Source organism: Mauremys mutica, chromosome 4 (genome assembly GCF_020497125.1).
Source record: "Mauremys mutica isolate MM-2020 ecotype Southern chromosome 4, ASM2049712v1, whole genome shotgun sequence".
Classification (NCBI taxonomy): Eukaryota; Metazoa; Chordata; order Testudines; family Geoemydidae; genus Mauremys; species Mauremys mutica.
The window spans coordinates 146,814,051-146,825,977 of record NC_059075.1 but is presented as its reverse complement, the minus strand read 5'-3'; the positions used below and the strand labels follow the sequence as shown (position 1 = coordinate 146,825,977).

Genomic DNA, 11,927 nt, shown 5'->3' with positions numbered 1-11,927 from the left:
CAGTGTGACAACAACTTGCGTGGGGGGCGACTAGATCTGGATAATGACCCCTCAAGGTGCTATTTACCCTTGTGCCCCTACATTTACCACCCAGGGAGGTAACCGGCCCAGTGGAATCACCCCCTCCACTCCATAGTGTTTGCCCTCACGCAGCCCGTCTGGCAGCAGGCACTCTGGAAGGTGAGAAGGAGAGGCCAGGAAGCCAAAGTTTTCAGACTTTATTTACTGTTGGAAGAGGCAGCGGCTGCTGTGAGGGGGACAGAGTTGAGGGAGTGGGGAGAAGGGACCCCCCCACAGATCAGCTCTTCCCTGTACATTTCAGAAGATCCGAGCCTGGGATGGTCACAGGCTACAGACAGTCAAGTAGGGAGAGGGAGGAACAAAGGGGCTGAGGGGAGAAGAGAGAGAGGGAGACAGAAGGAAAATCCAGAGAGACCAGACTGTGATGATGAATGGGGTGTATTGGGAGATAGCTAGATAGAAGCTACGTATTGGGGATGCATGGATAGATAATAATAACAATCCCTAGCTCATCTACAGCCCTTTCCATCAGCAGATCTTTAGTGCTTTACAGAGCAGGTCAGGATCATTATCCCCATTTTGTGGATGGGGAAACTGAGGCATAGAGCTAGAATGTCTCTTGATCTAGGACGCCTAGCAGCAGAACCTAGGTCTCTGAGAGTCCCAGTACACCGTGCTAACCACTAGGCTACACTGCCTCCCAGGTCAGTCCCTTGATAAATGCTGTGTGGAATTGATAGCGAAGTAGAAGGGAATGCATGGGGATGAATGGATGGTTATATACGGAGGAGGAGAGAGAGACAGATATTCCCCCCCCCCAAAAGCGTCACAGCCAAGCAGCACTCCGCGGGCACCCTGTTCAGTGCCTGTGGCACCAGGGCATACCATGCAAGTGGCACTGGGCATGGAGAGGGTTGGTTCACACTCTGGGGTCGTTGACGTGGCCCATGAAGATGGGGAAGCTGTGATCATCATTCCACAGCATGAAGAGGAAGGGCTGCTGCACATCGAAGACCCAGGCAGTGCGGGCCACTGAAAAGGCTGTGGCAGCTGCGGCCTCCACCCCTTCCTCGTTCAGCTCCAGCATGGCCCGGTGCTGGGCACTCGTCACCAACAGATCCTCTGTCTCTGAGATGCCGCACAGGTTCGAATCATAGAAAATTCCGTAGTCTGGAGAACAGGCAGAAAAGGGAGGAGGTAGGAACCACCCCTCAGTGCACAGGAGTCTGCCCCAGTGCTGGAGAACCTCCTCCTGGGTAGACACCAGTGCCAGAGATCAACCTTGGAGATGGGCCACTCAGAACCAGGGGAGCCCATGATATGTCCAGTGGTCTCATGGGACCAAGAGACATGGGACTGATCAGCTATGGGAATGGGTCATTCCAAACCGAGGGAGCCTGTGATGTGTCCAAAAGTCAAATGGAGCCAATAGACATTAGTGTGATGGATCGGCCATGGAGAAGGGTCACTCAGAACCAGGTGTCATGATCCACCCAGCAGTCTCACATATCCATCAGACACGGGATAGATCGATCAAGGAAATGGGTCACTCAGAACCAGGGAGCTGTGTGTGGGGGGGCTATCCATGGTGTCCACTGGTCTCACAGACCCAATAGACACTGGCGTGGTGGATTAGCCATGGGAATGGGTCTCTCAGAAGCAGCGGTCTGATGCCACCCCTCAGGAAGTGACAGCATTGCTCATCCATTCCCCTCCAGGAAGTGATGTCACAACCCAACACCCCTGCTCTGATGTCCCTTCCTGCCCAGAGGGGGAGGGGCTCTCTTGCCTCTTCCCCTCCCACCCCAGCCCCCACTGCCGCCATCTACCACCTGCCCAGCACCATCCTTACCCATCTCCCCCAAGATGTCCATGAGGTCCTGGGAGCTGTCCAGCTTTAACTTGGGCAGGCTCACCACAGTGGGCTTGAAGGGGACACCCATCAGCTTCTTCATCACCGCAGCTAAGGTCTCTTTGGTCAGCTTCTGCTCCAGCTGGGCGAGCATCTGGGACACGTGCTGGGGCACGATGACTATGAGGCTCATGTTGTGGGACAGCTGCAGCCGGCCAACCTTGGGGGAAGACGACACAAAGGCCTCTCTGTGCTGAGGGCCTGTCCTAAGCCCCAATCAAACGTCCCCTTCTCCCGTCCGTCCCTTCATGTGCCACAGCTGGGCCCTCATCACCCCATCCCCCTATTCTTGGAGTCCTTCCAATGGGACCTCCAAGCCACCCGTGGGCGTGAACCAGCATCATGCCACTGACTGCCGTCTTGGTCAGCTGGGGATCAGGCCCCTTGTGCCTACACCTACCCTGCAGCACCAACTGCAACCCCTGCGAGCCAGGGCATGGGTACATGGTGCCTTTGCTGTCCCACTCCCAATCTCTGGGACACCAACCAGTTCTCCCACATGCTTTTGTGTCCCCAAGTCCCGCCCCCTTCCCGTTCTTGGTCCTGCCCACTCCCATGCCTGGGCAATTAGGGCTGAGCGACACTTTTTCATCAAACCATTTTCGCCCCCCAAGACAGCTGGCATTTTTCAACCATGTTTCCTCCAAAACTTCCTGCCAAACATATTTTTGGACAAAACAGTGGAAAATGAACATTTTCCATTAAATGGTTTCAGGTTTCAAAAGCCAAAAATGCTTCTAACTTTTTTTTTTTAACTGAAAAACAATATTTTTTGCAAAAATCTAATTAAAAAAAAGTGTTTAAAACCAAAAAAAAACCCCACTTATTTTTTATGTAAAACTTTTTTTTTTAACCAAAACCTGTTTGGTTCAAACCAAAAACCAATTTGGTTTCTTACTGAAATTTCCCCCCCTAATAAACAACTGATTTCCTTTTTAACAGAAAACTGATTTTTTAACCAAAATGCAATTCGAATGTTGTTTTTACCAAAAACATGTTTACTTTCTACCCAAAAACTAATTAAAAGGACAAAAAAGATTTCTTAAAGAAAACCAATTTAAAAAAAAAATTCTTGCCAGAAACCAATTTTCTTTCTAAACAAAACACAGTTGTTTTAGAGCACTAAACTCAGTTTTTTCCCTGCTAACAACTGATTTGCTTTCTAACCAAAAAAACCCTGATTTGCTGATGAATTAAAATGTGTTAGTTTCTCATTTAAAAAAGTCAAGGCCAAACAAACAAATGGCCTCTCCCTCCCCCCCCAAAAAAATCTTTGAAAAATGTGTTGCCTGAAAATCATGAAGGAAACAAACATTTTTGGACTCTTGGTGTTTTGTGACCAGTTCAGCTTATAATGCTAGGATCGGTTGGAAACGTGGGACAATAAAGACTTGCAGTTGTCTCTCTTAGGATCTTATCCCAGCACCCAACATCGGGGCGCCTTGCATGCAGAACCAATGCTCTGCTGGAGAAAAAACTTCCCAGGCAATGACTGGACCCACGCTCTGTGAAGCCACGGATATTGGATGCCATGAGTTGAGAGTCCTCAGCTTGAGATCCCCACCTGCACCCTGAGCCTGCTATTCTGAGATGCTGGCTTCACTTGGATGAGATGGGAGGTGGGGAGGGGAGAGGAGTGTGGAGAGGGGGGCATAGTGGTAGGGTGACCAGATGTCCCATTTTTAAAGGGACAGTCCAGTTTTTTGGGACTTTTTCTTATCGAGGCGCCTATTACCCCCCCACCCCCGTCACGTTTTTTCACAGTCGCTGTCTGGTCACCCTACATAGGGGACATCAGTAAGTGACATTATGGAGGAGGTGCGACAGGGTGGAAAACAAGGAGACAGTGGAGGGGAGAAGGAGGCGAAAGTGGAGTTGCCATTGGAAGGTGGGCAAGGCAGGGGCCAAGAGGGGAGGGGGCGTGGCACAGAGCACCCACGGGGGCTCACCTTGGCCTGCAGGCTGGGGTCATTGAAGAAGGCCAGCGGGTACTTCTTGCTGGTCATCATGGGCACCTGGATGGGGGCCTGGCCCGGGCGGTAGAACGTCTCATTCACTGTGTTCTTCACTTTAAAGGTCGTCTTCCACTTGGCTGGAGGGCGAAAGGACAGGGAGACGTAGCCGGGGAGCACCCTCAGTGCAGGGGTATCCCAGAGGAGTCCCTCGAGGGCAGGGGGCTTGCGGGGATGGGCAGCCTGGAGGAGCCACTGGGGCAGAGAGCTCCAGGTGGGCTCCCTGGGGGCTAGGATATCTCAGGGGACCGGTCCCAGTGGGTGCATGTGTTGCAGGGGTGGGTCTAACAGGAGTGGCAAAGGGAGTGTGTCCCTGGAGACTTGGATATTGGGGGGGGGCAGGTCCAAGGGACCCGGGTTTCTGGAGGGAATGTAGGGGGGCAGGGGAGCGGGTCCTGGGCGTGGCACGGTGCAATGCGCCCCTCCCTTACATTGGAAATAGACAGCGTTGAGCAGCACCAGCTGGACGTCCGGCTCCAGCTCCTTCAGCAGCCTCTTGATCTTGCCCTTGGTCACGTCTTTCACCCACTTGTTGATGAATCGCAGGTCCTGGGTCTCGTTGCCACTGAGCACATGGGGCCGGCTGTTGTAGAAGCGCAGCGACTGGTTGCGGAAGGCTTCGTTCAGGTGCAGGCCTGCAAGCCGGGAAGGCAAGGGGATGAGGAATCCAATGCCACCCTGTGAAGCCCTCAAACTTCCCCTGCCACCTGGGCAACACCAACCTCCCCTTACTCCTACCCCCTAACCATGTCGCGAACCCTCTTCCTGACCAAAGGAAATTAGACACACCCCTCACCCCTCCTGGTGCCTCAGTTTCCCCATCTGTAAGATCAGCCTCTCTGCTGAGCAGCATTAGATGTTGGGGCCCTGCAGAGGAAATCGTGAAGGGATAACTTGTTTATTTACACTATCTCCACCTGTCCTGTCCTGGAATGGGGTGGTCACAAAGAGCACTCAGGCTAATCCCCTCTTTCAGAGGTCCCAGTCCAGACTCCAACGCCCACTTCCCAGGAAGCAAGTCTGTCCCCAGAATTGACTCTAGTTACAGACATTAAGCCAGAGAGCAAAGCTTCTGCTGTTTGTAACAGCTTCTCCCAAAAAGAAGCTGGATTACAAAACTAACAGCAACACAGCATGTCTCCAAAGCCTGAACACTTGCTTGCACACTAAAAAAAAAAAAAAAAAAAAAGCTTCTAAGACTCTGTGCAACAGTGCTGCCTTGGGACCCCTGCCATGACAATGCATCCTTCCCTGAAGACATGCTGGGGAGGGGGAGCTGGAAAGGGCTTTGAGATTCTCAGAGGGAAGAGCAAAGCACTGGCATTTCTCTGCTGACCTGAGTGCCGATGTGAACCCCTCATGCCCACTCACCTTGGCGGAGGAAGAGCTTTGAGGCTGAGATCAAGGGCTGGGATTTGAGGAGCCGCTGCAGTGCAGTGTGGACGCAGACGAGATCTGAGGGGTAGGAGAGGATGGACTCCAGTCGCTCTTTGGTTTCGCCCCGGGCCCCTGTGTGAGAAGAACAAGTTCTCAGATGGGAGGATGAGGATTGACAGGGCTGGGGAAAGGGGCAAGGGCCACTCCTGCAGGGGGACTGGCCTTGGATAATTCTGTATGTGGGTGGCACTGGGGGCTGGGCTGGAGACTCATCTCCACGGGATTGCTTGTTCTCTGGGGTTTCCTTGGTTGGCCAGGCCTCTCCTCCTCATCAGGGGCTCCCAGTACCATTGGTAACACCATCTCACCCTAGCCACCCTGCGGCGTTGCTTTGGCCCATGGCCAATGGGAGAAGGCTCCCAGTGCACCATCCCTGAGGGAGGCAGAGCTGGGCATGGCCCCCTCAAAATGGGAGTATTTGGGGATGGGGGGGTAAGTGAAGGGGTGGGTGTGACAAGTGTTTGGAGAGTGGTGGGTGTGAGCGATGGCTGCGTTTGTGAGGTTGAATGTGTGTGTGATAGTTGTGTGACCGGCTCTGTGTGTGTGGTTGTTTTGTGTGTGCAATGGTTGTGTGTGTGTGTGTGTCAGATGGCTGTGTGTGTGCTGACTGGATTTGTGTAACGGTTATATGTGTGCACATACACAGTGGTTGTGCATGTGTGAAATGGTTGTGTCTGCGCATGCAATGGCTGTGTGCACAATGGTTGTGCATGCAACAGTAGTGTGTGCATGCAATGGTTGTGTGTGTGTGCATGCATGATGGCTATTTGGGCCTGTGATGTTTGTGTGGACATGTCTGGTGACTGTATGTGCAATGACTGTGTGTGTGTGTGAGTGATGGTTCACTGGGTATGTGTGATGGGTGTCTGATAGCTGGATGAGCATGCGATGAGTGTGTATGTGATGGCTGTGTGCATGCAATGTGTGTGTGTGTGTGAGACGGCTGTGAGTGTGATAGGTTTGATAGTGCACAATGGGGATGTGTGTGATGGCTGTGTGCGTGCGCACAATGGGTTTGTGTGCTATGGTTATATGTGTTTGATAAGTGAGTGTGTGCCATGGGTGTTTACACATGATGGGTGTTTTTGTGGTGGCTGTTTTGAGCATGTATGATGGGTGTGCGTGTGCAATGTGCATGTGTATGACAGGTGTGTGTGTGCACTGTGTGTGTGAGAGCTGTGTGTATGCACTCTGGGTGGGTTTATGATGGTTGTATGTGTCTGTAATGTGTGTGTGTATGATGGGTATTTGTGTGACGGGTGGGTGTGCATGTGCAATGGAGGTGAAGGTGTGACAGGTGCATGTGCAGGCTGGGTGTGTGTATGATGGGTGTGCGTGTGCAATGTGCATGTGTATGACAGGTGTGTGTGTGCACTATGTGTGTGAGAGCTGTGTGTATGCACTCTGGGTGGGTTTATGACGGTTGTGTGTGTCTGTAATGGGTGTGTGTGTGTGTATGATGGGTATTTGTGTGACGGGTGGGTATGCATGCGCAATGGGGGTGAAGGTGTGACAGGTGCATGTGTAGGCTGGGTGTGTATGATGGGTGTGTGCGTGTGCACGTGATGGGTATCTGTGTGACAGCTGTGTGTCTGTGTGACGGGTGTATGTGTGACAGGTGTGTGTGATGTCTGTGAGTATGAGATAGGTGTATGTGTGAGAGGTATGTGTGCAACATTTGTGGGTATGTGTGAGAGGTATATGTATGATGTGTGTGTGTGTGAGCTGTGGGTATGCATGATGGGTATATGTGTGAAAGGGGTATGTGTGACACCTGTGGGTATGTGTTATGGGTGTATGTGTGAGAGGTGTGTGTGTGAAGGCTGGGTATATGTGTGATAGGAGTGTGTGTGACAGCTGTGAGTATGTGTGATGGGTGTATGCATGACAGGTGTGTGTCAGATAGCTGTGGGTATGCGTGAGAGGTATATGTATGGTGTGTGTGTGTGTGTGTGTGTGAGACACCTGTGGGTATGTGTTATGGGTGTATGTGTGAGAGGTGTGTGTGAAGGCTGGGTGTATGTGTGACAGGTGGTTGTGTGATACCTGTGGGTATGCGTGATGAGTGGATGTGTGAGAGGTGTGCGTGTGAAGGTTGGGTGTATGCACGAAAGGCGTGTGTGAGATAGCTGTGGGTATGTGTGAGAGGTATACGTATGATGTGTGTGTGAGAGAGAGAGACAGCGGTGGGCATGTGTGATGTGTGTGTGTGACAGGTGTGTGTGAAGGCTAGGTGTATGTGTGACAGGAGTGCGTGTATGACAAGTGTGGGTATGTGTGATGGGTATATGTGTGACAGATGTGAGTGTGACAGATGTGGGTACTCGTGGTAGGTGTATGTGTAGCTGGTGTGTGTGCAACAGCTGTGGGTATGCATGATAGGTGTATGTATGACAGGTGTGTGTGAGAGACAGCTTTGGGTATGTATGATACGTATATGTGTGATAGGTGTGTGTGTGACAGCTATGGGTTTGCGTGATGAGTGTATGTGTGACAGGTGTGTGTGAGAGCTGTAGGTATGTGTGATGGTGTATATGTGACAGGTGTGTGTGTGTGTGTGACAGCTATGGGTATGCGTGATGAGTGTATGTGTGACAGGTGTGTGTGAGAGCTGTAGGTATGTGTGATGGGTGTATATGTGACAGGTGTGTATGTATATGTGACAGGTGTGTGTGTGTGTGTGTGACAGCTGAGGGTATGCGTGATGGGTGTATGTGTGATGGGTGTGTGTGTGACAGCTATGGGATGCGTGATGGGTGTATGTGTGGCTCGTGTGTGTGCAACAGCTGTTGGTATGTGTGATGGGTGTGTGACAGGTGTGTGTGTGACAGTTGTGGGTATGTGTGATGGGAGTATGTGTGACAGGTGTGTGTGTGTGACAGCTGTGACTCGGTGTGATGGGTGTGTGTGTGACAGGTGTGTGTGTGAGACAGCTGCATCTGCATATGCGATGACTGTGTGTGTGACTGCTGTGTAAGTGTGCACTGCCCTTACCCAGCAAGAGGTGCGACAGTGCCAGGGCCACACTGAAGGGCGAGAAGACCACGTTGGAGCCAGTGCCTTCCACCTTGACCAATTTCGAATAGAAATTCAGTGCAAAATCAGTCAGCGCTGTTGCCACCCTGGAGCTCTCCTCCTTGGAGTCGTCCCCACAGCTTCCCCAGGGGTCACTGGGCGGGCACCGCTGCGGTGTTGTAACGGGCACCGTAGCGGCCTCAGTGGTGGGTGCTGCAGTGGGCTCCTTGGTTGGTTCCTTGGCCGACTCCTTTTCAAGCTCCTTGGCTGGCTCCTTGTCTGACTCCTCGTCAAGCTCCTTGTCCGGCTCCTTGTCTGACTCCTCGTCAAGCTCCTTGTCCGGCTCCTTGGCCGACTCCTCGTCAAGCCCCTTGTCCGGCTCCTTGGCCGACTCCTCGTCAAGCCCCTTGTCCGGCTCCTTGGCCGACTCCTCGTCAAGCCCCTTGTCCGGCTCCTTGTCCGGCTCCTTGGACAGCTCCATGGTACTCTGGATCTCTGATGTATGTCTCTCAGGGGCCCCTCCTGGGCCACTCATGCCAGTAGCCTGATCGGCCTCCCCTTCTCCCTCTGTCACGCTGGAGGCAGCTTTGCAACCTGTGGACTCCTCTCCCCCTGGCCCTTCCTGCACCAGCCCCTGCTGGGTCTCCTGCCCCTCCCTCTCTCCCCCATTCTCTCCTCCCTTCCCCGAGGTTTGCTCAGGGCCTTCCCTGGTCTGCGGAGCTTCTTGACAAATCACAGCCTCCTGGCGGATCCCATTGTTGGCCTCCTCATCTCCTGTGGAGTTGTGGGCAGCAGCTTGTAGGGGGACCTTGGAAGCAGGGCACTGTTTGTCCCCTTCTGCCCCATTCAGCCAATCCTGCTGTGCCAACACCATAAAGGAAAGGAGAAGGATCCATCAGATAAGCGAGATACAAGGCCCAAGGGGTGTGATTGGATCTAGTACCAATTAAGGGGTGATTCACTGCCCCTTACCCCTCAGGAACTGCCTGACTCTCCCCAGCTGGAGATTCAGCTGAGTGGGGAAATCCCCAAGGGGTGGAGCTACAGGGAAGTTCCTAGGAGGTGGAGTTTCCAGGAGGCAGAGCTGGGGGGGAGTTCCCAGGAGGTGGAGCTCTGGGGGAGTGGGTGTGGCCAGAGCACACCACTCTGGTCAATATTCTTTGTTCAAAATGTTTTTTTCAACAAAAAAATGGCTTTTTAATCAAAATGGCATTTCTGGTGTGTGTGTGTGGGGGGAATCCATTTTTGGATGACGGGGGCGCTTAAAAACCCAATTTTTCAGTTTTTAGCCACCAAAAACTGAAACATTTCAGGACTTAGGTGAAAATGTTCAGTGAAAGCAAATATTTCTGTCCAACTGGCTAAAGTTTTTTGCTTTCCAGTTGTCAGAAACCAAAACATTTTCAGTCACCAAATCCATTATTTTTTCCAGTGTTAGTTTTTTTGCTGAAATAAATGAAATGCCAGAGAACATTACAGTTTTCAGCAATGAAAACAAATAATGCTCCCTTTGAGAGGAGCGATAGCTCAGTGGTTTGAGCATTGGCTTGCTAAATCCAGGGCTGTGAGTTCAATGCTTAAGGGGACCATTTAGGGATCTTGGGCAAAAAACTGTCTGGGAATTGGTCCTGCTTTGAGCAGGGGGTGGGACTAGATGATCTCCTGAGGTCCTTTCCAATCCTGATATTCTATGAAACATCTCAGGTGGAAAACTTTCAATAAACCCCCAAAATTTTGCCCAAGCAGGTGAAAATTTTGGGGTTTCCAGTGCCTTAAACCCCCTAATTTTGGGAAACTGTTCTAGTTTTGGTGGCCAAACATGGAATTTATTTTCCTTTTTTTTTTTTGGTTAATAAAACCCCAAAAGGTTTTGCAGAAAAATATAGGCAAAAATGAAAGAAAATGGTTCTTTTTGCCAATTGTTTTGCAGATTTAATAAACCAAACATCCTCCATATCCAGAGCGCTGACCATGCCCAGATGGGCACTTACCAGTTGGCATAGTTCAGAGCAACCGGTAGGCTGCTCCAGTCTGTGCCAGGATTGGGGCAGAGTTGGGCAAAGACCCAGCATGCTATGCTGTGCCCACTGGCTCTGGCCCTGTAGTCTGAAGAGTGGGATTTGTGGCAATGGAGCTGGTGCTCAGCACCTCTGTATCTCCAGCCCTAGGGTCCTTGGAGCATTCATCTCCAGCACTCAATGGGTTAAACTCCCCACTCCCCAGGAAGGACAAGGCTCCCCCAGCACGGAGGATTGACTCACGCCTGCGAAGGTCACCAACCACACCAGGATCAACCAGCTCTTCATGGTAACGAATCCTGCCAAAGCAATGCCCAGAAGTCAGTGAAAACCCTGCCCACCTTTGCCCTCTCCTGACCCAGATGCTCACAGTGCTGGGCCTGCTTGGGGCAGGCTGGGACCCCCAGGTGCACCCCCTCCCACCGAAGTACAGTGCCCCCTCCTCAGCCTGCTGCGCCCAATGCCCTTCCATTGCACTCCCTCGGCTTCTGTCTGTCTGGCCACCCCTCTGTGCCAGTCTGTCTGTCCTGTCTCTCTGTCCCCCAGTCTCCACGTCTATCTGCTCACCCCCTCTGTGCCTGTCTGTCCCCCACATCTCTGTCTGTCTGTCCATCCTCCCACTCTGTCTCCTCCATCTCCCTGCTTGTCTGTCTGTCCATCCCTTCTGTCTGTCTCCCCACTCTGTGCCTCTCTCAGTCTGTCTTTCCCACCCTTCTGTCTGTCTGTCCCCCACTTGTCCCTGTGTCTGTCTGCGCACCTCTCTCTGTGCGTCCGTCTGTCTGTCTGCCTCCCCCTCCGTGTGTCGGACTCTGGGTCTTCCCATTCTGTCTCTTTCGCAATCTCTCATCACATGGCCACTGTGGATGCTAGGTTCGCTCCCAGCAGCTCCCCACCCCTGTTGCTGAAAGCCAGGGGCCGAGAGGCTGAGCCAGGGAGTGGGAGGAACAGACATCAGAGGCAGGAGAGAGACAGAGAGAGAGAGAAGTAAGAGGGGCTGACAGTGGTGGAAAAGGGCAGCAATCTGCCTCATATCTGACCCCAGACCCAGAGCCCCACCTGCTCCTTGTGTTCCGGAGTGATCAGTGTCCAGCCCTGAGTCCAGGCACTCAGGGCACAGAGGGCGGTTGGGGGTGGAGCATGGGGTGGAGGGGATGCACCCATTGGCTGGCTCCGGCCCCGGCCCGTTAAAAATTAAGGATGATCGATTCCTGGTGTGATTTCCCGTAAATCAGGGGGCAAGAGGGGTGGGCAGCAGCTGGTGCGGGGGAGGCACCGGGTGGATTATCCAACTCTGTCAAAGGTGCCAGCTGGAAACCAGGGCCTTGGACCCTTCCCCCATGAGTATAGCCCCCTCTTCCCCCCCTGGGGCAGCAACTGGAGGCCAGAGGTACTGGCTTGAAGTGCTTTCCATCATATACAGCAGGGGTGGGCAAACTTTTTGGCCCCAGGGCCACATTGGATACAGAAATTGTATGGAGGGCCAGGTAGGGAAGACTGGAGGAGGCTATGCCT

The 11,927-nt window shown here is 52.5% G+C and overlaps 1 protein-coding gene across 3 annotated transcripts; it reads right to left on the bottom strand.

The window, feature by feature from the left end:
• Window positions 1-203: 203 nt before the first annotated feature.
• On the bottom strand, window positions 204-11,274 carry SERPING1 (serpin family G member 1). 3 transcript variants are annotated; one of them, XM_045015988.1, is made up of 9 exons: window positions 11,173-11,257; window positions 10,659-10,714; window positions 8,864-9,256; window positions 8,377-8,815; window positions 5,317-5,454; window positions 4,377-4,580; window positions 3,883-4,025; window positions 1,874-2,093; window positions 204-1,191 (listed from the first exon to the last, which is right to left on the bottom strand). In XM_045015988.1, the coding sequence occupies exons 2-9, from the start codon at window positions 10,701-10,703 to the stop codon at window positions 941-943; spliced, it is 1,833 nt and encodes a 610-aa protein (XP_044871923.1). In that variant the 5' UTR covers window positions 10,704-10,714; window positions 11,173-11,257; the 3' UTR covers window positions 204-940. The 3 variants fall into 3 exon arrangements, with proteins under 3 accessions (XP_044871923.1, XP_044871922.1, XP_044871921.1); XM_045015987.1 differs by having other exon boundaries at window positions 8,377-9,253; window positions 11,173-11,274; XM_045015986.1 differs by having other exon boundaries at window positions 8,377-9,256; window positions 11,173-11,265.
• Between the last annotated feature and the right edge of the window lie 653 nt (window positions 11,275-11,927).

Excerpts from the sequence above, each read along its gene's own strand:
- SERPING1 (XM_045015986.1), bottom strand. The coding sequence starts at position 10,703 with ATGAAGAGCTGGTTGATCCTGGTGTGGTTGGTGACCTTCGCAGGC. Across the intron at positions 2,094-3,882 it reads ACCCCAGCCTGCAGGCCAAG|GTTGGCCGGCTGCAGCTGTC; the intron begins GTGAGCCCCCGT and ends TCTTCCCCCAAG. Across the intron at positions 1,192-1,873 it reads GGACATCTTGGGGGAGATGG|ACTACGGAATTTTCTATGAT; the intron begins GTAAGGATGGTG and ends CCTGTTCTCCAG.